Genomic DNA, 26,037 nt, shown 5'->3' on the forward strand with positions numbered 1-26,037 from the left:
TGTGTGTGTGTGTGTGTGTGTGTGTGTGTGTGTGTGTGTGTGTGTGTTGCACCGACTGACCACTATGGTTAGGATGAAGCCGCTGCTGAAGAGAGCAACTGGAAGCCCAATGGCCACTTTGATAGTGATGGACATCGGGCAGATGCCACAGTCTGCAGGACAGTTCAGACAGTTCTCCTCCAGCTCACAGGTCTCATCTCCACACACTGAAACACAATCACATTTTATATTTGAGGTTTCCATCCACTTTTAGCAGCAGAGGAAGTTAAAAAACAAACATTCTACTAACATTCTACTAAAGTACAAAGGTATTAGCATCAAAAAGTACTTAAAGTACCAATCATAAAAGTGCTCATAATGAAGAATGGATCTTGCAGAATAATGTATATTATATTATTGGATTGTAGTTATTGATGCATTAATGTGTAGATCACTTTAATGCTGCAGCTGGTAAAGATGATCATTTTAATTTCCTCCCTCAGGAAGAATACAGATACATTGACAAATAAGTATTTGTGTAAAAGTGTATTATTGTAAGGGAAGCAGTTGTTTTGAAATGTTGGCTGTTCTTACTGCACACAAGTTGACCTTTTTCCTTCATATTTCTGTAGAAGTTCAGGGTGTGAACAAATGCGTGCTCTTACTCCCTTTCACTTATATTGCTCAACACCCCAGAGATTGTGATTTTGCACAAATGTTTTATTGGATCATGATTGAGCCGCAGAGGCATTATTCAGCACATACTGTATAGGATTCAGCATATCAACAAATAGATACTTAGCAGACTGACCTTGAGCACTGACAACAAGCACTTTGGACTCCAGCGCTGCGTGCATGTGTCCCATTTTGATATGAGCAATGACGGAGGTGACTCCCAAATGGACCAGCACCACCTATGTGAGAAAATACCACCATACAAATTGTACCATGGAAGAGTTAGGTTGTATATTGGTAAGTATGAAAATAAGTCTCAGTCAACACTATCATTTACATTTATTGTTTTCTTAGCAAATTAAACAACGAAACAACGTCCCTCATTAAATAAAATGAAATGCATGAAAAACAGTTATTATTGTTATTATAGTTGAAAACTGTACAGAAAACAAAAAAAAATGTCAAACTTAACTTCACTATACTGTGAGATAAAAATGAATTCAAACAATCAGAGCTGAATATGTAAACTGTACAAAGAATTGTTTGCCTTATACATCTTTTCAGGACTGTATACAATAATATTCTGTCAGATTATACATCATTTCATTGTTGTTTTTTACTTGGTTGTCTTTACTTTGTGTCATTTGATAAGCTGCAACTCCAAAGTATGGCTTTTTATACTCCTGTAATTTCCTACTGACAAGTAATTACAACCTGCTCCCAAGTCGCGTGGTGACATAACAGACAACAGGCTTCACAAAGGATGTGTCACTTTGATCAAACACATGTCTTTTATGTGTTGCCTGGGTGCAAGATGAATTATCCATCAGACAACAAAGTTAAAGTTGAAAAACTGTTACAGTCAGTCAAAAAATGCAGTTGGTGAATTGTAAAAAGTAAAGGATGCTTTTATTTATTTTTTTATTTGCGTCTTTGTGTGTTAAAACCAATATATATAATTAAATATGGGCAGGTATTAACAGGATATGAGGCTGTAAGAAATACTTGAAATGTTCTCCAAACCTGAACAATTGTTAAAAATGCATCTATACTTTTTGTTTGTGTTGGCTCACCTTTGAACTCCAGTATTTCTGGGACATCATTCCTGCCTTGGACACAGTGTGAGTCACAATTTTACCATCGTCAGGAATCCACGGGCCACAGATTCCCCCTTCTTTCTGCGAAGAGACGACACAACAGTTATTTATTCCAAAACTCGTCTGATAGACAGTTCATTCATGTGTTAGTAAGTACTGATATTTGAATAACGGTTACTTGGGTCCAACAAGTTGTGTGCTCACTAAAAGAGCTGATGTGCTTCTGCTGCCCTAAAAACTTTTAAAACACACTTTGCAAAACTTTAGTTTCATGTAGTTTTTTTTACTTTATTCTAGCTATATGTCTTTTAGGCAAGGTGTTTTTATCAAAGTTGATGGGAAAAGGTTTGGGAATTTTTTAACATCTCAATTTATTCAAAAGTTGCAGCTTTACCAAGATTTGGAAGTCACAGGGCCTCGAAAGAAAATCTAGAGGAAGCATCAAGATATGATACCTTTTTTTTTAAATAAAAAGCATACTACATAATTAGAAGATCCTAAAGGATAGATATCATGCAATATAATTGAGAATCCTGAGAAATACATGTGAATTTAATACTAAACATAAAATAACAGCTGTGGCATAACATTAAGATCATGTTTGCTTGCTGTAGTTTTCTCAATGTGAGGAGGAGAAGGTGATGACAGTGTGGATGGTGAAGATGAAACCAGTGTTGTAGGACAGGACACACTTCAAATAACCCACCATAAGATTGAGAGGACATGAGTGGACGTTGGCGTGATACACGCAGCAGTTAATTTCATTGGCGTTGTTCCAGTTTGTCGGGCACTCGTGTTCATGACAGAACCTCTTTGCCTCTGACGCATTACTGGAAGGGAACATAAGATGGTAGACATTGAAATGAACTAACAAAACTCTAGTGCTATTTACAGTGGAAGATCAAACAGAAAACCTGCAGATCAGCTTTCCTTTCGTAGAGGGACAATTCACACCAAAATCAAAAATACATATTTTTCCTCTTACCTATAGTGCTATTTATCAATCTAGATATCAGTATGACAGAACAGTTCTTTGTGTGTGCGCATTCAGGGCATGGCAGATGTTTAGGATGCCAGGTGTTTATGTGACACACTCACTTGAACTGGAAAATCTTGTTCTTGACTGCGTACTCGTAGAAGGAATCTGAGGCCGTCACCGTGTACGAGACATTGAACTCTTCCCCATTGGTTGCTTTCTCTGGAGGACGCTGCACCCAGGCCATCTCCAGACCTGTGACAACACACATGCTCATCACCTGAACCTTAAACAAACTGTACATATGCATACAGATACTAAAGGATACTGTGTGCTGTATTTGCACACAATTCTATTGAGCCCCACCTACTAAGTCACTGTAATTAATTCTAGACAAATGCTGTAAATGTTGACTCTTTCCTTCTCAGCCACAAGAGGAAAGGCATCTGATTTTACAGGAATGCTAACACATAAACCACCCAAAGTAGCTACAGATCAGCTGTTTCAACTGCAATGATCCACTCAAACAAACAGACATACTGTATAAATGCTTAAAAACTTACCACCACAGCTTATCATGTTGAAATCATTTGGACCGGTGATCGGCCAACAGTCGTACTCAGTGTTGTCCAGATCATGCCAGCAATGTACTCCCTGCAGGCATAGAAAGGATTTTTTTTTCATGTAGGGGCATGTTTTTGTTTGCGTAAGCAAATTTGAAAAGTGTGTTAAGTGTTTTATCAGTGAGTCAGGACTCTTCAAGTGAGTATGTCAATGAATTAAATACACAACTCAGCTCTGCTAAGCCTTGTTGGTTTTCAGCCAAAATGATAAAGAGCAAAAGTCAAACAGCAGCTGACATCAACACCACTAGCAAAAGCACTATGGGAACTAAACGTAAGAAAGAATCGTCACAGTATTATCTTTCATTCATGATTGATTACAGAATATTTTATAATCAAGGAAATCAGCCCCACAAGAAGCTGGTAAGTAACACAGCAGTACACAGAAACGCCACACCACCACATGCCCGCAGCAACAAGTGTTTCTGACAAGACAACAAAAGCTAGCCGGGTACCCCAGCAGTAAATGAAAAATGTGAACATCATACACTCAGTTTACACAGTATTCCAGCATCTTTGTTAATACAGTCAAAAGAAAAATGTATCACCCTGTCCTTATTTCACATCATTGTCCAGTCCATCAACGGGTCAACTTTCCTCTGCGGCTATTTATCCACATTTCCTCTCTGGAATTAAATCTGTTGTAGGGTTATATTTATTAAAACCACAACTTACCAGCAGGAAACACAGGTAAAGGGATGCCGCTGTCCGTAGAGCCATGAGGAGGTTTGCTGCTGCGGCTGGACCCACTCTGAACTGACTGAGTGAACTCTGAACTGACTGAGTGAATGACCAAATCTGTGCATGTGTGTGTATGTGTGCAGACCCCACAACCGAATGAAGTACCCTTCTCTAAATGTTTTTTTTTTTTTTTATTCCTGAGGCCCACCCTCCCCCTTGTCCGTAATTGGCCAATCAGCAGAAGAGGCTCTCCAATCACAGTTTGATCATGTACTCGTTCACGAGGCGCTTCAGCTCACCTTCATTGTCCTACAGGTCAGAATCCCTCAGAGGCTTCTGCACCTGAACTCACCACCAGGGCATTGTTTCTACTTTTTAAGTCTTCTGCATAATCTGACACCATCTATACTGTCTTAAACGGGTTTTTTCTATCAACTTGAAACTAGAAAATGTTTTTACGATCTAAGTATGGAGCTTTAGTCACATGGTAACAGGTATGGGGTTTGTTAAATGTTGTCTTAACACAAGCAGCCACAATAAAACATCCCCTTTAAAAAAATCATATAAATTAAATTATAATTTAAATCAGGAACTATCTGATCAAAGAATAAGTACTATACACAAGCGTCATTTGGTGAGAGAGAGGGAAATTGTAAACCCATTGGGTGAAAGTGCTATGAAAATACTGTACAATTTAGATATATAACAATGATGTGCACTTTCAATCATTATCTTAGACTGTCAACGCTGTCCTTTCTTTTCTGAAGTGAAACTCCCTGCCGCCATTTATCAGGTAGAACATTGTCATCATTTTGTTTAGCTGAAACTGAGCTGGGAACATTGTAGGAGAAACCAGTCAGTTCTGTAAATTATTCATAATTTAACTTTAAACCTGGCCTCTATGAGTCCTCGCATGTATGACACAAGGGATATTTATATAGCAGCATACCCTATGTACTGATGAGAGTGTTCCTTCTCTGCCTACATCTGTTTGCACTGAGATTAAAACCAAATCAAAAGACAGCATTTCTGAGCATCTGTGAAATTTAATTGGCTTTTCAAGAATGCATAATTACAGCACAGCTGTAGAAAAACCCCACACAAGTTTACAGTTTATGTTTTGGGGAGGCAGCAGTCACGACAGGTCTACAGAGGGCTCTATCCAGAACAGTACTCGCTACAATACAGCATGTTTTTAATGGAAATGACAAAGCTCAACCTGAAACAAAAACAAAATGTCATTCATATCCTGAGTAGTTTTCTATGAGCCTGTTCCTCTGCTGTCAAAAGATGCCGGTTGTGTTTAGGGGATTAAATCGTAACTGCGGCAAACGCTTTGCAGTCTAATTCAGAGGAGGATATTGTTCCTCCCACTTAAGAGTAAATTGCTCTTTCGCTAATAATGTAACTGACTTGATGGAAACTAAAGGTCACCCACTAATTGGCCTGAATAGAGGAAATCATTCTAAAGGGGCAGCTCTTGAGCACCACAAATCTCATGCAACGGTACTCCACCAATGATTACAAGTACAAGTCATGTAACAGGACTGTTAGATAATCCTTGCAGTATTTGTTTTTTGTTAGTACGCTAAAATATGCACTAGTGTTAAACGCTTTTAGATTAACAGGTATTATCAGTTAGTGACTTATTTTGAATCGAAATTCAGAGAACGTCTGAGTCAGTCGAACAGGATTCGCAAGTAATCTCATGGTTTGTTTTGGCTAACGTAGGTGTCAAGTGGGTGGCGTGTGCAACGTTTTAAAAGGCTGCAGCCTCTCTAGTGTGATAACAAGCTTACAATGTACAACGTTGGCGTGCCAATGATAAGCAGGTGTAAGGTTTACCATGTTCACCATCTTGGTTTAGCATGTTAGCATGCTAACATTTGCTAATTAACACTAAACACGAAGTACAGCTGAGGCTGACAAAATGTCGTTAGTTTGCAGGTATTTTGTCATAAACCAAAGTATTGGACAAATTCAAGTTTTGATCCGATAATGGCACTGGAGGAAAAATGAGAAGATCAATAAAATTGTCGAGGGGAACATGAAAGTCTGTACCAAATTTTATGGTAATCCATCCAATAGGTTCTCTCAAAACCACAAATGTCAACCTTGTGGTGGTGCTGGAGGAAAAGCCAGTCGATCAGATTGATTGCGTTTAGGGTTCGTCACCTGGGAATCATTGTTTACAGAATGCTGTGTAAATCCACGTTGAGATATTTCACCAGAAATCTTCCTACTGATGGTGTCAAATGAAAAGTCAGCGTAACAAGTTAGGATTAGGATGAGGGCCGTGCAGTAGTTGTTCAGATATATTCAGTCCTATGTGATGTACCAACAAACTAACCAACGACATCTCCATCAGCCACATTGCTGGCATGGCTAAAAATGAAGTGAAAGCCAGAAAATTCATAAAATTGTAATAATCAATCACATTATTTATATAATATTTCAAAGGTGTTAAATACAAGATTGAGAACATTTCTATTGCTAATGGTGCCGACAGTTTACGTGAGGGGGAACTGGAGGGTTGGCATGTTTACACAACATTCAGCAGTAACCGCCATATGAGAGCAGTGCAGAGCGGAGGCCATGAGTCAGCCTTTGAGCAACACTCGCATGCACTACAACAAGCCCGAATAAAAACAAACGGGGAGAGTGATTTCAGTCTCATTACTCCACTGTATCTTTACATAGCAAATATTTGTCTGCAGCCATTTTAATGATTTGAATATTGAATGAAGCAGCTTTTTAAAAAAATAAATGTTTTTGGGCTACTGTTGCAAGCTCTTTAGTGAAATCACCCTCTGTGCGGTTTTTGTATCATGTCATTTCATTAGGAAAACAGACATATTGAGCATTATGTTTGAAAAAAAAACTCCAAAAAGCTGTGACTTAAAGAGTAATTTTCTACAAAATGTACAGCTTGAAAGTCTAACTGGACAGTGAAGGCGTTAAATAACCTCGGTTTGATAACAAAACATAAAATACACAAAATAGCTTTAATGATGTCAAGTCTTTTACAGCAGGAGTGGCATAAATACTGTACAGCAGGTTGAAGATGAGTCATTGATTTAGCAGTCTGTGCTAAATGTGTGCCGCGTGTGAGCTCGCGTGTGTCTAGGTACAGTCATTCAGTCATATCCTTTGATTCCTGCAGGTACACAGGCTATTGCTAAAACTCCAGCAGGAATCCAGTGTGTCACAACATTTTACAACCCCTGCACTGTCAGGTGAGCAGCCGTTTCACCGGAGCAACAGCAGCCATTCAGCGAGTTGAAGCGGATGTGTAAAAATGCTACAGGGAAAACCAGTTTGCCTCCATGAGGTTCTGCAGGCTGTTTGTTAAGGTGAACTGATAAAAGATGACAGGACAAGAAAGCAGGGATTATGTTATCTGTTCCCCAGGGGCCAAACTGCTTTGCAAAAGAAAGTAGGGTGTTATTTTAAAGACTATAAAATGCAAAAGATAGCCAAAACAATCAGGTCATGCTGAGCATGCTGGCTGTCATACAGTTGAAATGACCGCACCTCTTCTTATAAGCTTTTTACAGGATGTACAAGTAGATACATTACAGCAGTTTACAGTATTTTTCGCTAGCCGTGTTAAAAATAATCTTAAAACAATGTGCCCTGCCCAAGCAAACCTACAGTTTTAGTGTACCTGATTACAAAAATGTTACATGTCTTAAATACAGTAGATTATCCATTACAGAATCGCTTCCTCAAAAGCTACACAGGAAGTAAACCTAAAGACAATCACATGTACACAAATATATATATAAGGGAGAAAGTTAAGCCACCCTTTGCATGATTTTACCCTTTTTGGAAGTAAAAGTAAAAATTTACTGCTCTGCACTTCCTATTGGATTATTGTCTTCCAGAATGGTCTAGTTTAAATAACCTGCAGGGATGTGATGAGGAAGACAAAAAACAGGATGAAACAGCTACAGGAATCTCACAATCCCTGACAAGGAGTATTGTGTCCAAAAACGGTAAAATCCTGAATAAAACTGAAAACATCTTTGCATCCATTTGGGGACTTAGTTTTGCATAAAGCTCTCATCAGCTCTGGAGAGGCTGGCCTGCAGTGTCTCTTCAAGAATGTACTTTTAAGTCAGCGGACGCTGACAACGAAGCCGCCCTGAGACCAACTGGTGTGGTTTCCCTTTCAAGTCATTCCGTATCTTCATAAGGTAACTCCAGTCAGAGCTGGACACAAATTCAGTTAAAATTCCTATCAAGTTACACTTTCAAGTCTTGATTTGGTCCTGATGGTCATTTTTTGCCTCCTCTGAGGGAGGCTGACTGTTGCCCGTATCCTGACCAGAGCTGAGCGGCCTGGCGTTGGCCTTCGTCGACCGCTGCCGCCGCGTGCCATTGCCAATGCAGCGCAAGAGGTTCTTGAACGTTGTCCACATTTCCTCGTCCTTGTAGGAGTAGATGCAAGGGTTCATGACGGAGTTGAGTACAGCCAGGAGCAGCAGCCAGCGTTTTGATTTCATGACGTTACAACTCGTACAGTTGAGGCCGTCCAGGAGCAGAACCACCAGGCCGGGAGTCCAGCAGATCACAAAGGCCCCTTCAGGAAAAAACAAAACCCAGAATAACACAGTTAGGCTTTTGTAACACGCATTTCTTACATGTACATTTATTTTGAGCATTAGTGTGTCAGGGACAAAAAATATATATATATAACGAAAGATACAATGCAAAGAGAATTTTGAGCAGTTTGTCCTTTTAAAAGAAAGAGGAATCTATCATAAAAAGAGTTTACATTTCTGTCGATTGACTAATTGATTTATTTCTTCAGCATTCGTTTTACAGTGAGTCAATTATGTTAATTTTCTGAGCTGGCCAAGAGGTTTCCGATTGTTCAAATGGGTTTTAAAAATGCAAATCTAACTAAATCAGTGTATTTGATGGATTCATGTGCTTATATTGATGAAGCTACAACACTGAAATCAATACATTCTAGCAAAGGAATACCATCCTAATACCTTTACAACAAGGAGACACAGGTCGGGAGTACAAAGCCATTATTGTGTTAAAGACTTTGGTAAACAATACGGATGGGCACAGGGCTACTGAAGCAGCCAATTAGCATTCATTTCAAACATGTTTGGGCACAAAACAGAGCTACAAAGAAATGTCTGGAAATGACAGGAAGCCACAAGCAGCAACTTGTCTGCACAACCTGCATCTCTATGGCCTCAATACATCTGCAGAACAAAAACAAGTACTGTTCTGTACAGCGCTCTCTCCCTTTGTCTCGCGTACACAAGTGTGGATACACATGCACACAGACTGAGAGGGTCTGGTGTTTTTATGTTTTTCCATTGCTCTTAGGCCTGAAAGTCAAAAGGTTTGCCACATTTTACAGTGAATTTCTATTTTTATACTCATTCCTCTTTTTCCTCGTCTTTGATAGCCCACATGTTCAAAATTAAGTGAACTAAATTGAAATTGCCTTTTTAATGGCCTCCTATTGGCAGTTTGTCATGTATTGAAGTTTAAAAGTGGACTTTCTTTCCCTTTAATCTACGACAGAGAGAAAACAAACAGGTTTAGGAACACGCATTTCAAGCATGTTCTTTTTCTCAGTTGGTATTCATTTGATTGTAGTTGTACTTGAAGAATGAAAAACAAATCTGAATCTGCATGCTTTACTTAAACAGGTCCCAACGCTGTTAGACATACTACAAATAAATGGCTGTAGGCTATTAAACTACAATAATTATATTTGACCAAACTAGTGCCATGAAGAGTGAAATGCAAATGTAACCAAAGAGGCCGTCAGATTCAAAAGAAACTAAGGCCATGTCCACATTACTCCATTTCTATTTGGAAACGCATACGTTTTGCTAGACTGACACCGAGTTTGAAAACTCCGGGGCTGCCTCTTCGTGTGGACAGTCGAAAACGGATACATTCAGAAACGATGACGTAGACACCCGCGTTGGCTACTTGATTGGTTCTTAGCAGCCATGACGTATCCTTCCCCGATTCGTCACACGCCTATCACGTGACCCTTACCCAGAAGCTCACAAACAACATTGATTACCGATCGACTACCAGGTTCATTTAACATGGACAACTGATTGCAGGCATTGCTGACCTTGTTGTCTTTACCAGCAGCTGTTCAGTTAAAGTCTGCATTTCTGTGGAGGAAGCAGCTGTTATTGGAGCGATTAGCGAGCGGCGTGACCAGCGGCGTTATCAGCCCTACGGAGCGGACGTCTGAAGTCATGGTTAGCAGTAAATGCTATCCAGTAGGACAGATAGCTAAGCCACCAGCAGAGCTACGAGTGAGAGACGTGTGTTGACCACATTTATGGACCCATAATATAGTAAACGTTTACGTGTAAGTGTTGATTTTAAAGTAAATTTGATACGCGCGAGAGAGATAGAGAAAGACCTGCAGCGCTGTAACCAAGTCAACTTTCCACGAACTGTGTCTGTTTGAGTTTATAGAGGAAGATCAAACACGACCTTTCATTATTAAAGACTACTTTATTACTCAGTCGAATTTTTTTTAACTAAGCAACCACTCTACTTCCTGTTTACACCATCACCCGCATGCCCAGTGTACGTTAATGGTCACGTGATGTACGTTAATGGTCACGTGATATCCATTTTCGAAGCTTGCCGTGTGGATGCAGATCAATTCGAAAATGATGCTGAAACGCCTATGTGGACGGAGAACGTTTCTATTTGGAAACGGAGTAGTGTGGATGTACTCTAGATAATAAGTGCAAATTTACCCTTCTTAGGTGTCGGTGACAATGTCCGACATGTTCCAACATCTATGCACTCATTCATTTAACTCTTGGTATAACAAAGCATGTGTGGGGTAAGCTTCTTTAAACCGGTTTGTCCAGTTAGCAGTTCCACCTGAGCGGATTACTTTTCTGTTACAGAAGTGAATTTTTTTTCCTGAATTAAATGTCACATCGACCAGACCAAATGCCTCAGAGGGCTTCAAAGTTCCTTCCTTTCTCTCTCAGATATTGCTGTTGTGTTATTTGCGCCACCTTTCAAGAGCAACCTTTTGTTTTACATTTCACTCCAAAGTCACAGCAATCTCAACAGGGAACGACACTTGTGTGCCAACACTTCCACAAGCTCAAGTGAACTCGGCAAAGCATCTGAAAGCAATTGACAAAGTCCTCAAGTATAGGTTGTTGTTGTTCTTCATTTTTTCTGGATGGGTGGGGAGGAGGGGATGTTCATTGAAGGCCAGTGTGGTGTGGTGTGGATGGTATGCCACACAGGCTCAGGAGCAGTGTCCTTGCCGGGAGAGATAATTATACAGCAGTCTGGAAGACAGTGTGTACAAAGGCGGACAGCAGCTCCTACACTACAAACTGCATCAAACCATCTGGTCAGGCAACAAGCCGAGTGCCTGAAGAAACAAAGAACAACGACAGACTATTTATCCTGCAGGGCGGCCATGCAAAATCACTTCAACTATCTCATGCACGTTTCTATCTGGATAGCTGTATGAAGAGTGCATGAAAATAAAAACGAGGACACTAAACTCATCTGACCTATGCTTTCTGAAACGCATCCATTTAAGAGTTTGATGGTTGTGTTATACTCTCATGAGAATATGCATTCAACACCCTATTTTGGTGTTTGAGTAGAATACGACAGTGCAGTCCTATTGTTCCGTCCTTATGAGAAAGTGCTGGGAGGGCAAGGATTTGAGTTCAGTCCCTCTATCGCAAGGTATCCTATTGCAACACCTAAACAAAGAGCAGGACCAGGATATCCGACTGCCTCGTCTGGGATGAAAATGCATGAGAAGAGAAGGAGACGTCAGCCTTTTTGAGCTTTCTTTCCTCTGGGAAAAGAACTACCTTGATTAATTGTTTAGCCAACGAATAGAAAATTAATATCCTCCAACTTAAGGATTTTTTTTCAGCACAAAAATACCAAACAGTCTTTGGTTTCGGCTCCTCAAAAGTGAGGATTTGCTCCTTATTCCTGTAAACTGATTTTCTTTCGGTTTTTGACTGTTAGTTGGACGAAAGCAATTTAAAGAAACTTATGAGGGACATCTATCATATTTTAACATGTTATAGACTAAATGATTTGTTTATTAAACAAATAATTAGACGATAGAATAATGGTTAACGAATTTAAGCCACTGGGCAGAAAATCGGACATAAAAGAGGCAAATAGTACAAAAAACAGAAATATAAAAGAATTTGCTGACTCCTTTTTTTCCTTTCTTTCATTAAAGACGCCCTCAAATCACTGAAAAGCACTCAAAACATTTACTGAAAGCGCAAGCGTTTGTGTTGTTATGCTCAAGGTTTTCCTTCATATCAGGAAACAGATTACAGTCCAGTGTTCAGCAGTGCCTCAGTGAATTGCCTGGACTTCGTGACCCTGACGAAGGACACACAGCTGTTCACCAGAACTGTTTACACCCGACAAATGCGGGAAACGTCCTGACTCACTTCATCAATGATGCTGCAGACAGAATTAAAATGATTAGCACCTACCGAGCACAACCATGACTGTCTTGATGAGCTTGATGGGCGTTCTCTTGCGGTTAATGGAGCCGCTGGTGTGTGGCGAGAGCATCGACGTCTTCCTCTTGACGTAGGTGTAGATCCTCGTGTAGATGACCACCATCACCAGGAACACCACCAGGTTAGACACGGACCAGAAGATCAGGTAGCTCCTGCTGAAGAGAGGAGCCAGCTGGGAGCAGTCACTCAGGTTGCAGATGCAGTTCCAGCCCAGACTCGGCACGGCCCCCATCAAGATGGAGATGGCCCACACCAGCACGATCAGCAGGGTCACCCTCCTCTTCGTCAGGTTGCTGTGGACTTTCCAGTTCATGACGGAGATGTAGCGCTCCAGAGCTATTACCAGCAGGTTAGCCAGCGAGGCTGAAAGACTGATGTCCAGAAGACCTTGACGGATGAAGTATCCTTTTACTGTAAGTTTCCGCGACACCTCACCCGTGTTAAACATCAGGTACACGTACGCTATGCCTGCCAGGAAGTCTGCGGCAGCGAGGTTGGATAGGAGATAGTAGAAAGGGTAGTGAAACCTCTTATTGGTGATGACAGCAGCTATGACCATGGCATTGGAGACCAGAATGAAACAGCAGAAGAGAGAGCCCACCACCTGCACCAGGATGAGCTGGGCGTTGTCCCATTTATCATCAGCGCCGCTCTTGTTGTAGAAGAAGCCCATGGACTCATTATAATGGCAGCTGTGGTTCCGTTGGTCCATTTTAGAGGCGTGTCTCTGGAAAGAGAATGAGAGAAAACACATGAAGTGGAACCGTTTATCAACCATTTATCTATTGAAGTACAGCAAAAAATAATTAATAAATGGTTATTCTAACAACAAAAATCCCAAATGTTCCCATTTCCTGCTCCTCAAAAGTGAGGATATGCGGCTTTTCTTTGTATTATGTGATAATAAACAGAAGATATTTGGGTTTTGGACTGTTTGGACGAAATAAGACATCTTGGTTTCTGGGAAATTAGGGTCGACATTTTGTCGACCAAACAATCAATATAATAATCAAGAAAGTAATTGGCAGTTTTTGTAATGAAAAAAAGAATTCGTTGCAGACCTAAATTCAAGTATGTCTAATAAAATATATCTATAAATCACTTTTTAGGCATTAAAAATCCAGTTTTATAGATTTAAATAGATCAAATTAAAGCAAACGTAGAATAGGATGATAAAAGAGATGAAAAGTCTAAACTGCAATGCCACATCAGTGCATAGTGCCGACTTTCCCCAAGGCCAAGAGAGATTTAATGACTCCAGTCCAAAGGGAGAAGTGCACGCGCCAAAACGCATTCACAACTGAAATCACAGTCAGCACCATTACTAAAGTTGAACAACACAGTGACCGGAGTAAGATCAAAAAGGGAGCCAAAAAAAACGCTCAATCGAGTGACGTGAGAAAGGTCCGCAGTCATTCACAATGTTGAACTGGACAAACGTTTCTTTGGGCAAACACTATACAGACATGCAGCGAAAGAAGATTCCAACGTAGGCCAATTCATGCAGAAGTAGTTTTCTCCATGACTTGAGAAAGAGAAGCCTTTATTACCTGTGCGATTAGGGAAATCAACAACCACGAAGAAGGGAGGCATGAGAAATTCCCACAGAAGGGATTGACAAATAGAAATGAGAAACACAAATAGAAGCCGACAAAACAAACTATTTTGCCCGACAGACATTTAATCACTACAGACTAACAAAGAGCTACTTAAAAGCACAATCAGCCAGGTGAGCTTACCTGTGGTAAGAGCACAGTCCGCGGTGAGTCAGTGAGCTTCGAGTTGCGAAACCTTCCGTGCCGAGTTAATGAACATGTCTCCCCTGCAGCATTGCGCCTCCGCAGCTATGGACGGAGGGAGGTGACGGCAGAGAGCTGGAGGACAAAGTGGAGCAAGAATAGTTGAGCGTGTTCACTTTGACTCCTCAGCTCGGTGACGTAGAGGGCGTGTGCCACCCACTCTCTCGCGTGTGAATTCTTCCGCTTGACCGCACGCGGCCCCGCGAGCTCACGGTCCGATCAGAACACTGGCTGTGGCAGTGAAGAGGGGACATCGAAACAACACCGATTGTTTCATCCGTTTTCTAGAGCATGTGCGCCAGTCCATTTCTCCACTGCTGTGCTTAAATCTCGACTGATTATTTCATGCTACCTCACCATTCCACATTTTGAAAGATTTTCATGAAATTGTTAAATGTAACAATCTTTCAAACTTGTAATCGTCTTCTCTGTCCACTAATCTTCAGGTGTTGTTTGCGCACACAAGATTCATTTATTTGTAGCTCATGTGTTGAAGAGTAAGCAATATTTGTTAGCCTAAACTAAACAGATCTGTTGAAAGGAAATCCTAAGAGCGAATATGCCGCTGTTGTCTTTGATGGTGTGAAATAATCAAATATAATAGCAAGATATATATATATATATACACACATATAAACACACGCACACACTTTGAAGTACTCGCACTCAACGTCGTGTTCCAGCTTGTCTCAATAATTGTTGTAGATTTGCAGATAAAACTGACTCGCACTGTAGTTCTGGTTTAGTCATGCAAAACTCACCCTACTCAGTTTAAGCTGCGAATGTGTTTTGCAATTTGCAGAAACCTTTGGAGCACTAAACGTTTTTTTACAGAGCTCATGTGACATGCGTTGTATTGCAACTTCAACACAACCACTGCTGATATAATATTGACCATGTAAATCATCCAATGAGGCTCCAGCTTCTACGGATTACATGTGATCTGCTCTCTGACTAAAAATTTTTAAAAAGAAAAGCTGAATGTGCACACTCGCAGGATAGACGGGAGACACAGTAACAATGGACAAATGAAAATATTAGCTTTACTGCAATCAGTACAACAACACTTGACAAATAAATGACATCCAGCACTGCATAATGTTGCATAGCACCAGTGTTTGCAGCCACAGTCAATTGCAGAAAACACCGAATCCAGTTCTTTCGCAACTAAATGCATGTACAGACCTGACAACAGGCCCAGTAAACTTCTCAACAGCATCCTGAACTTCAGTAGATATTGTTTTGAAACATTCTCTCTTTCCAGCTCAAGTTTCAAGGTAAAGAGAGGGAACTTGATTGGCATTTCATATTGCACTTCACAGAATCTCTGCTTGTTAGAGGATTTGGCAGTGGATGTTTTGATCTCGAAGTCTGTATCAGACGTGTGAGGTCATCTTTTCAGCATCCTCCTCCCTGATCCGTGTCCTCTGGAGGTGGAACAGCCGTCAGCTGATCAGCACAACATCGTCACTTTCTGGAACTCTGCAACAACATGATCCAAAAAGAAGCGTGATACACCCAATGTCTCATCAACATCACCATATAATGCACATGCTTTCTACTTCAGATCATTAATAAGGGTTCTTATGACAAAAACAACAGTGTTGTGATATTTGCTTAAGTTGCACATCATTGACCTATATTGTAAAACATTTAAGCAGCGTTTCTTTGAGATGTTGCATCCAATAAGTCTCAAAAGGTCACAGGAAGTTAGATTTATAGACTCACAGCTGCTTGTTCAGACCAATGATACATTTACTATGTATTTAAACTGTTGAGATAATCTCCTACACAGATCATCATAGTCGATTCATGATTCACACCATCTTTATTATCTGGGCTTCCACCTGCACACAAGTTTGGCCATAACACACAGACAGCTAAGGGATGCAGGAGGAGGTTTGGGTTTCTGGTGATTGTACCCAGTCGGAGAATAAATCCCCCAAAACAAGCACACTGAAAACAACAACCTTACCACCATTCCTTGTGTTTGGCTGTTTGCGCTCAAGAGAAACAGCTGAATATGTTCCCGTTTTGTCAAATCTGTCAACGATTAGACATTTTTTTCCTGTCTCTTTATGATCTGCCACGCGCAGCACATTTTACTGCCGAGTTTGCAGACCAAGTCTCATTCCACAAACTGCTGCAGCCATTTCGAGGATGTGAATGAATTTCACCGAGAGCAATGAAGACGCGTCTAATCCACCGAAATAAAATAGCAATAGAACAAACATTGCCATTCAAAGCAACTATTTTTTTTCATGATAGACTGATTTAAAAGAACCTAAAATCCTGCTGCCCTACTTCGGGCCTTACTCATCATAGTTAGTAAAGAAATAACAAAAGAACTACGTGCAACAACTTGCACTCAAGTGCAGCTCAGCACATTCCTTGAACCAACACTGATGGCAACACCGTCTGTGTGCAGGTTTCGTCATCCTGATCTCCTATGTGTCCTCCGGCACAGTCTCCATGTAGCCCATATAGAGCCTGAGCTTCATTATCTGTCCACCCTAGTATTTGGCAGTTGAGACGGGAACGTCTCTTCATGACAATAGTGACCAACGAATTACCCAGCCTCCGATAGGCGGCATTGACCTGCAGCTCATTTCCAATGAGGAGGACGATCTCCAAGTAGCCCCGCATAAAAGGGGATGATACAGGGGAAGTTTCTTGCCTTAACGTGGGCAGCTTCTGGCCTGTACAAAAACCTCACATGAGGCCATGAGCGACACTGAGCCTATGCAGTGCGGGTTGCAAAATCAAAAAGGCGAGCATATCAGAAGAAAATACATGGAGAACCAGCATATGCCAGGAAGAGGTGATCCCTAATCCGGGTGTACGCGGATACTCCTGCCTCCTCAAAGAACCTGCCAAGTCTAACTTTCAAAACCGACTCGCTTCTGTGCACAGCTTAGTACTTCCTTTGTTACGTCTTTCAAACATAACACTGACTCTTTGGCTAAGCTGCTGTACACACATACAGTATATGAACTACAGCGGATACAATGAAGTCATTCATCAAGTACACTGCTCAAAAAAAAATAAAGGGAACACTTAAGCAACACATCCTAGATCTGAATGAATGAAATAGTCTTATTAAATACTTTGTTCTTTACATAGTTGAATGTGCCGACAACAAAATCACACAAAAATCATCAATGAAAATGAAATTTATTAAAATTTTATTAAAATTTATTAAAACAAGTCCAAATGAGGCTCAGTAGTGTGTGTGGCCTCCACGTGCCTGTATGACCTCCCTACAATGCCTGGGCATGCTCCTGATGAGGTGGCGGATAGTCTCCTGAGGGATCTCCTTCCAGACCTGGACTAAAGCATCCGCCAACTCCTGGACAGTCTGTGGTGCATGGAGCGAGACATGATGTCCCAGATGTGCTCAATTGGATTCAGGTCTGGGGAACGGGCAGGCCAGTTCATAGCATCAATGCCTTCGTCTTGCAGGAACTGCTGACACACTCCAGCCACATGAGGTCTAGCATTGTCTTGCATTAGGAGGAACCCAGGGCCAACCGCACCGGCATATGGTCTCACAAGGGGTCTGAGGATCTCATCTCGGTACCTAATGGCAGTCAGGCTACCTCTGGCGAGCACATGGAGGGCTGTGCGGCCCTCCAAAGAAATGCCACCCCACACCATTACTGACCCACCACCAAACCGGTCATGCTGGAGGATGTTGCAGGCAGCAGAATGTTCTCCACGACGTCTCCAGACTCTGTCACATGTGCTCAGTGGAACCTGCTTTCATCTGTGAAGAGCACAGGGCGCCAGTGGCGAAGTTGCCAATCTTGGTGTTCTCTGGCAAATGCCAAACGTCAAACGTCCTGCCCGGTGTTGGGCTGTAAGCACAACCCCCACCTGTGGACGTCGGGCCCTCATACCACCCTCATGGAGTCTGTTTCTGACCGTTTGAGCAGACACATGCACATTTGTGGCCTGCTGGAGGTCATTTTGCAGGGCTCTGGCAGTGCTCCTGCTGTTCCTCCTTGCACAAAGGTGGAGGTAGCGGTCCTGCTGCTGGGTTGTTGCCCTCCTACGGCCTCCTCCACGTCTCCTGATGTACTGGCCTGTCTCCTGGTAGCGCCTCCATGCTCTGGACACTACGCTGACAGACACCGCAAACCACCTTGCCACAGCTCGCATTGATGTGCCATCTTGGATGAGCTGCACTACCTGAGCCACTTGTGTGGGTTGTAGACTCCGTCTCATGCTACCACTAGAGTGAAAGCACCACCAGCATTCAAAAGTGACCAAAACTTCAGCCAGAAAGCATAGGAACTGAGAAGTGGTCTGTGGTCACCACCTGCAGAACCACTCCTTTATTGGGGGGTGTCTGTCTTGCTAATTGCCTATAATTTCCACCTGTTGTCTATTCCATTTGCACAACAGCATGTGAAATTGATTGTCAGTGTTGCTTCCTAAGTGGGCAGTTTGATTTCACAGAAGTGTGATTGACTTGGAGTTACATTGTGTTGTTTAAGTGTTCCCTTTATTTTTTTGAGCAGTGTATATATTTGTGTCTTTGTAATAATCTGAAGAGCTATAGTATATGGTTACAACCTTTTCTATAACAGTCCATTCATTCTCAACGACAAGACTCTTGAGCCACAATACATTATTTCAACTGTCAAAGTGGATGTATTGGTTCCAAATAAGTTTTAAATCCAAACAAACAGCCACTCTTTGCTTTCCAAACAAGATAACTTACCGCAGTAAAAGATAACGGTATAGGAAGAGGCTAATTGCATGCAGATGAAATTTCATCCAGTAAGACATTAGTATGTTAGCTGAGAACGCTGATCTAATTTTTGTGAGCAGAGACACAAATACGCTCTTAAAAATGAAAATTGGTCAAATGACTGCAATTACAGAATGTGTGTAACTTGACAAGAGCTCTCCTAATGACAACAAGTCAGCCAACTCTGGCAGTTTTACACTCAACTCCACGGAGAAGATGCACATTTATTTGGCAGTCTAGCATTACGTTTCCACTATCACACATTACATAATGGCTCTGTAACTGAAACTAAGCTTCCTTTAAACACTCAGACAATCAGAGCAGGGATGCCAGACGGTGACAGAAAGTGGAGCATGCAGGAAAGATTGCAAAGTGTTAATGCATGATAAAATAATAATGATAGCAGAGCCCTGAGAGGAAAACCGATAGTATTTCTTACAGTATGCAAGTAATAGCAGGAAAACTTGCAGAAAAAAAATAGTTTGATGGCAAACACTGAACATTTAAGCTGCTATACAAATGACTACAGTAGTTTATTTTTGCATTCAGTCAAAATGGACTGGTGCTTTTTAAGTAGAAGGACGGTGACGGCTAAAGAAACCAAACCTGGTATCCGTTTACAGTTAAGCCTTTCCCAGATCCAAAGTAGGGAATTGAATAATCTAGCAAAATGTTTTACAACTTTTTAATAATCTATATGAATGCAGAACCAAAAGCCTGACACCGCAATCTGGTGTAGTGCAGCTTTTGGTTGAGCTTCGTGACCATTCAGCTTGGTAGAGACAGTTAAAGAGGAAGCACTACTTTTCAACGAGCACCTGGATGTGTGTAAATTCCACACCGCAGCTACAAAAAGGGACATGGTGAAATAAAACGTGACAACTCGATATTCAGACATCCTCCGTTTACGAAAGGAGTACGGTAAACAAAGTGATGAAGAAAGGACAGTGAGACATCCTTCTACAAAATAGAACACGCACACAAAGAGTCATTGTATACTGTAAATTGTAGTTAAACTTGCACCACACATCACATAACTTTTCCAAACTATCAAGCGTGCTTTAACAAAACCAGCTTTTCCAGCTCAGTTGACTGCGTGTTGACCGTGGACTGTTTATCTGGGAGGCAACACAGCAAGGAGGGAGGGATGGTTGGGGGGGTGAAAGGGAGTGGAAGAGGGTGGAGTGGGGGGGGTTCTTCCCAGTGCAAAGCCTCAGTTTCTCTGTAATCAGCCCATCATTGGGTGTGTCTGCATAGCTCCCACCACTAATTTCGTTGCTCTCAGACCATGTAAGACAGAGCCAAACCACCACGTGGAGGAAACTCCAGTCTGCTGCCTGCTGATGATAGAGATTGGCTCATAGAAAAGGAATGAGCAGAAAACAGGGACGTATAGACAAATACGATGTCTTGCTGTAGCTACAAGTTGTAAGCAAGCTACTCAGAAATGTTTTTGTATGTGTAATGTTTGAGAGCGAGTCATTTAAAGTTACAAGGTACTTTAAACTGGTTGTGAATCAGTCTCAATTTAATACCGATGCCTCTATATGACCTACACAAAGGAACGAGTCCATCAGTCAGAAGATCGGCTATTTCTATACAGTTACTCAGATTCCAGCGAGGCAACCAAGTGGTCCCAGGTCCCCGCTGGGATCCAACACTGACACCACACTGCTGGAGACCCAGGCCGAATTGCTGGGCCCGCTGTAGGGAAGGGAGGCACAGGAGAACCAGAACCAGGTCCACAAGGACCGCCAAAAACACAAAATTAAAGTTCCTTGTAGTTGCTTTAAAAAGGTATTAAATAGATATTTTTTCAGGTTCGCATCTCTACATTGTTGACTACTCTAAACAAAACAATTGATCGATATTGAATATTGTCATTAGTTGCAGCCCTACATCTTTCCCAGTAAAATCCAATAATGAAAAGGATGGTTGAATTTCAAAGTTCCCGCAGCAGCATAAAAACAAACTAACTAAAGTTGATCGTAATAATTAGAGAGTAAAAACCCATGCTGTTTGATTGACATTATTGATGTAAGTGCAGTTTTTAAACTATGATATTGCTCATTGTTTCTGTGATGAGAAGTCATGTTTGTACAGAAGTAGCTTCCAGGTGTGAATGCAGCAGGGTGTGTGATTAAAGATGAATCATCAAAGCACCATAATACGGCTGTAAACACCATCCTACCGTTGGCAGCAGCACAACACAGAGTATCTGATGTGAACGTCTGTCTGACTGCTCTCCTCTGCAACAGGAAAATCTTTGTGCTCTCTGACAAACTTCTGCAGGTCCGTCAGCGGGAATCCGTCTTTTTGGAACCTCTGTTGGTGAAAACACAGAAATGCAAACAAATAAAACACCTTCAAAACTGCATAGCAGCACAGATTGGATTTAAACATTTAAACAACTTTTTTACCTATACTTTTGTCACATGGGAGGGTTTTGTCTTGTAAATAATCAAACCAACTAATAGTTGTGAGTAGAGTACTGTGAAATATTTCTCATGGATTTCTTGTTGCTTAACTCCCTTTCACGACCTAAGAAGATATAAAGTTGAATCTATGAAATGCCACAGCTTTCACCTCACTAGACCCAAACCAAAGCAGAAGTACCTTGATGGTCTCATAGGAGTCTGTGATGAGGGCGATGAAGAGCGACAGCACCATGTAGATGAACAGGGAGATGAAGGAGTAGAGGTAGGCCCGGCTGAAGAGCCACACCAAAGTGTTTTTGTCCTTCAGCTGGGCGAAGGTGGTGAACATGTCGTCGCCGTTCAACAGGGAGAACAGGCACTCCGCTACACGACTCAGGCCCTCAAACTAGGGAGATGGGACGTTGGATTGGATCACAGTTGTATATGCCATGAACAGTTAACACAAAGGCAGTGAATCAAGATAAATGAGGAATTTTGCCTGTAGTTTCAACATAGGTCTGTTTTTTAAAAGAACCACAAAAATGGAGAATGAGGTGCAGAAGGCCAACAGAAGCATGATGCTTGATAGAGGTGGAACGACAAAGATGGAAAGACAAGCTAAGAGACAGATGGCAAAAAAAAAAAAAAAAAAGACCAAAGTTCCATCCAGAATGTGATAGTATCTAAATACAACATCCTGATCCCGCTGCGACGGTATGATTCCAGCACTTGGAGACGTGTGGTATTGCAAGTACAAGAACATACTCTGTTTATTCCTTCAGTAAATACCAGGGGATCCTGGTCCGGCTGACAGCACACAACGGGGGACTCTCCTCCTCCCCACCCACCCACCCACCGCAATGTAAATATTGAAATCAGGTCTCAGTTGACTGAAACGTTGGACTAACAAGGAGCTGAAAGCCGTTTACCTCAACTGTATCCATAGCAGCACTGGAAGTCAAGTCACTTTCACTTCCACTGTAAACTGCAATTAATGTGAGTGTATCGTTTTACCCAATAACCTCTCTTTTGGGTTGGTCGTTAAAGCATAAGTGCATTTACAATACAATCGGTGCTATTTACAAATTAAAAGCTGTAAAAAAATGATTTTTTAAAGCATTAAAAAGGATTTAACTTTAGAGCTATAGTCCATTGGTCGAAACTCATGTGGTCCTTAAGTAAACTGACCTGACAAACACTTAAAAATCAGTCAACTTATTTACAGTAGTAACTCTTCAGTTTTAAGATCATCAACAAATTTCCATTTGGTAAGTGAGATATCACTGAGACTGGGTCGGCTGATCTCAGCCTATCTCACATCTGTCTCTCCTACAGTACGAGCACTGCCTTGTTTAGACGCCCACTGCTGCTCGGACTTCCGTAAATAATTTATCTTAATGGGCGAGGAGAGCTAAACACACATAGTTTCCCAGATGGCACTTGCTGTCCAAGGATCTCCCAGTTAAGGTGATAGTTTGAGTTGACGCTACAAGTCTACCCTGTCCAAATGTCCCCTGATTGCAGTTAAAATATCTGATGAGTAAAGAGCATACAAAAACAATCCGTTTCTTACTTTCTTTAAAAGTGCATCAAATTTGATCAATTTTAGGCAGTTTAAACACCGGAATATTTTGTGGTGATTTAAGGGGTTTTAAAATGCAAATCACGACACTCCCCAGAGTCTGCAAAGGACCTTTATCGCATGTCATCCCCTTTGCTCACCCCTTATTTTCTATCCCCTATACACTGTCTGATAAAAAGAGAAATAAAAATTGTTCAAAAATACTTTAAAATGTGTTTTTGTCTATTAGAAATAAGGCTGTGAGTATGTGTAGAAATGTGAAAAGTGTCCCGGTGAGGACAGAACGCTGGTCTGATTGAAGCTGTGGGTTTCATGGACTGGATGTATACCGACATCTAGTGGTTGTATATTCAGTGTGTTCAAAAAACTAAAAAGGATGTTTTGTTGCACAAGGAAGCCATTTTTGCAGTTTCCTAAATTTGCAGGACATAATGTTGACACAGCAATTCAATAGCTAAATAACATAACCATGGGAGCAAGTCTAATAAGCTGCAGTTTGGAAAACAATTTTAAAAAAAAAAAAAAAAAAAAACATATGAATCATAGAAAATAATCACCTGTATAATTTCTTTTAAAAAGGGTAAACAACACATATGTTCATTAAGAGTGACGTACATTATTTGACATTTTCATGATTTATAAATCTGCACACTTAAGAAAAATAAATAAATAAAAGATCTGCGCAATTACCCTGATTTCTCACTGGAGTCATTCCGCATAGATTGTGTTCAATCACAAAATGCAGGTTCAGCTAATTTAATGATGTGCACACATGCATATTTGGGAACTCAACCTTTTTCTTTTGACCTCAGCAGTTCTGCAGGAAGGGACGAAGCCACGGAAAGCCTTAAAAGTTCCCCTAATTCCCCACAACTCTGACAGTAATAGCCAGTGCAGATTGTCACACCATAAACTCACTTCTCTAATATCTGGCCCTCAGGCCTCCACAACCTCAAACCAGTTAAGAGGATTACCTTCTCATGGTATGGCCCCAGTACGATCCATCCACAGAAGGTGTAGCCGAGGTAGATCATGCCGGCACAGCAGCAAAAACGCAGGACCTTGGGGAAGGCTGCTTTCATGGTTAAAATCAATACCTAGACACACAGGAAGTATGGACACATTTGTTATTGTTAAGCCACAACCAAATTGTGAAAGAATGTGTGAGGACGTTTGATTAAGGGTGGAGAGGGTTTGAAAAAGGCAACCCATAATGAGAGGGGGGGGGAAAAAAAAAAAAAAAAAAAAAAAAATAAAAAAAAAAAAAAAAAAAAAACTTTCACAGACTCACATTGTATTTCTGGAAGTATCCCAGGTATCTGATCACACCGACCCACACCATTAAAGTAGACGTTCCCAGAAAGATACTGCACACATCATAATTGGTCAGACTCTACAGGAGAGGGGGGAAAAAATCCCAAGCCTTACTTGGAAATCAGGCCTCAGTGAAGTCCTGTAAAATGAGTTAATGTTTAGTTCTGAATGTGGCACACTCCGGCCTCTGCTGCACTGACTAAGAGAACACAAAGTCAGGAAATGTTTAAGTTAACTTAAAGCTGCAGGATTATAAATATGATTTTATTGCAACAGGCACATTGTCTGTGGTAAACCGTGAGGATTATTTTATCAGGGCTTCAAGTACAATGTGGAACTGCAACAGAGGAATATCCTATCAATTGTTAACTATGTTATGAGTCATTGCGTGACATAATGTGTCATTTGGCTTTTATGTTCTAGGGTTATAACAAATACATCTCAGGACATTTTGTAAGAAGGTTTGTCTAATAGAATATGAAACTAAGTAAATCTAAACTTTCCTCTACTGCAGATACATTTAGTCAATTTGCCTTATTCCCCTCTTCCACCAGATTTCAGGTAGGTGTAAACATCTTGTTAATTGTTTCTTCATTTTTGAGTTGACTTGACAAATTAAGGAGTTTGCCATCATTTAAGAACTTAAAATACTGGAAAGACTCCAAAAAGCAGTAAACATTTTGGTTGGTTAAAGCAGGAAAAGAACAGATGGAATTAGTAACATTAATAACGAGCATTTCCAAATCCCCACCACAAGCTACCCTCAACGACATGTTTACTGTGTTTTAGGGTAAACACTCAACATGGTGGCTATAAAAAGGCTAGACAGTCAGGTTAAAATAAACAAGTCTTTACATTGACTGCATTGAATCTTTTTATTCCAAAGTTCAGCAGACAGGGAGACACTGTTTAAAGAGGCAATTGAGAAATACAATTCAGAGGACATAAAATCAAAAAGGTGATGACGACAGGCAGTTAGTTACACATTACGATGCTGACTGCTTAAGAAACTTTATTCTTTGCCTGATCTGATGGCTAACCCCAACGATGTTTATGACTCAACTATAACTCTCATATATACACACATATACACAGTTGTGTGAAAAAGTGTTTGCCCCCTTCCTGATTTCTCATTTTTTTGCATGTTTGTCACACTTAAATGTTTCAGATCATCAAACAAAGTTAAATATTAGACAAAGATAACACAAGTAAACACAAAATGCAGTTTTTAAATGAAGGTTTTTATTATTAAGGGGGAAAAAAATCCAAACCTACATGGCCCTGTGTGAAAAAGTGATTGCCCCCTAAACCTAATAACTGGTTGGGCCACCCTTAGCAGCAACAACTGCAATCAAGCATTTGCGATAACTGGCAATGAGTCTTTTACAGCGCTGTAGAGGAATTTTGGCCCACTCATCTTTGCAGAATTGTTGTAATTCAGCCACATTGGAGGGTTTTCGAGCATGAACCGCCTTTTTAAGGTCATGCCACAGCATCGCAATCGGATTCAGGTCGGGACTTTGACTAGGCCACTCCAAAGTCTTCATTTTGTTTTTCTTAAGCCATTCAGAGGTGGACTTGCTGGTGTGTTT

General features: G+C 41.0%; 3 protein-coding genes across 3 annotated transcripts in view; all 3 read right to left on the reverse strand.

The window, feature by feature from the left end:
* LOC116392586 (atrial natriuretic peptide receptor 2) overlaps positions 1–4,101 on the reverse strand; it is a 12,688-nt gene extending 8,587 nt beyond the window's left edge. Inside the window, exons 1-7 of the mRNA XM_031864214.1 lie at positions 4,026–4,101; positions 3,291–3,381; positions 2,850–2,982; positions 2,458–2,581; positions 1,728–1,832; positions 791–893; positions 61–206 (exon numbers count right to left, since the gene is read on the reverse strand). Coding sequence (XP_031720074.1) covers positions 61–206; positions 791–893; positions 1,728–1,832; positions 2,458–2,581; positions 2,850–2,982; positions 3,291–3,381; positions 4,026–4,070 — 747 coding nt within the window. The 5' untranslated portion in view covers positions 4,071–4,101. The remainder of the gene's footprint in view (positions 1–60; positions 207–790; positions 894–1,727; positions 1,833–2,457; positions 2,582–2,849; positions 2,983–3,290; positions 3,382–4,025) is intronic.
* A 2,916-nt stretch (positions 4,102–7,017) lies between these two features.
* lpar3 (lysophosphatidic acid receptor 3) lies at positions 7,018–14,451 on the reverse strand. The gene is made up of 3 exons (XM_031864259.1): positions 14,317–14,451; positions 12,548–13,304; positions 7,018–8,616 (listed from the first exon to the last, which is right to left on the reverse strand). Exons 2-3 carry the CDS (start codon positions 13,287–13,289, stop codon positions 8,288–8,290), a joined length of 1,071 nt encoding a protein of 356 aa, XP_031720119.1. The 5' UTR covers positions 13,290–13,304; positions 14,317–14,451; the 3' UTR covers positions 7,018–8,287.
* A 948-nt stretch (positions 14,452–15,399) lies between these two features.
* Positions 15,400–26,037, reverse strand: part of mcoln2 (mucolipin TRP cation channel 2) — a 20,278-nt gene continuing 9,640 nt past the window's right edge. Inside the window, exons 10-14 of the mRNA XM_031864233.1 lie at positions 24,423–24,524; positions 24,106–24,228; positions 21,749–21,955; positions 21,324–21,457; positions 15,400–15,858 (exon numbers count right to left, since the gene is read on the reverse strand). Coding sequence (XP_031720093.1) covers positions 15,822–15,858; positions 21,324–21,457; positions 21,749–21,955; positions 24,106–24,228; positions 24,423–24,524 — 603 coding nt within the window. The 3' untranslated portion in view covers positions 15,400–15,821. The remainder of the gene's footprint in view (positions 15,859–21,323; positions 21,458–21,748; positions 21,956–24,105; positions 24,229–24,422; positions 24,525–26,037) is intronic.

The sequence above is a fragment of the Anarrhichthys ocellatus genome, unplaced genomic scaffold, assembly GCF_004355925.1.
Source record: "Anarrhichthys ocellatus isolate YVR2014 unplaced genomic scaffold, GSC_Weel_1.0 scaffold30, whole genome shotgun sequence".
Taxonomy (NCBI): domain Eukaryota; kingdom Metazoa; phylum Chordata; class Actinopteri; order Perciformes; family Anarhichadidae; genus Anarrhichthys; species Anarrhichthys ocellatus.

Excerpts from the sequence above, each read along its gene's own strand:
- lpar3 (XM_031864259.1), bottom strand. The coding sequence starts at position 13,289 with ATGGACCAACGGAACCACAGCTGCCATTATAATGAGTCCATGGGCTTC. Across the intron at positions 8,617-12,547 it reads GACAGTCATGGTTGTGCTCG|GGGCCTTTGTGATCTGCTGG; the intron begins GTAGGTGCTAAT and ends TTTTTCCTGAAG.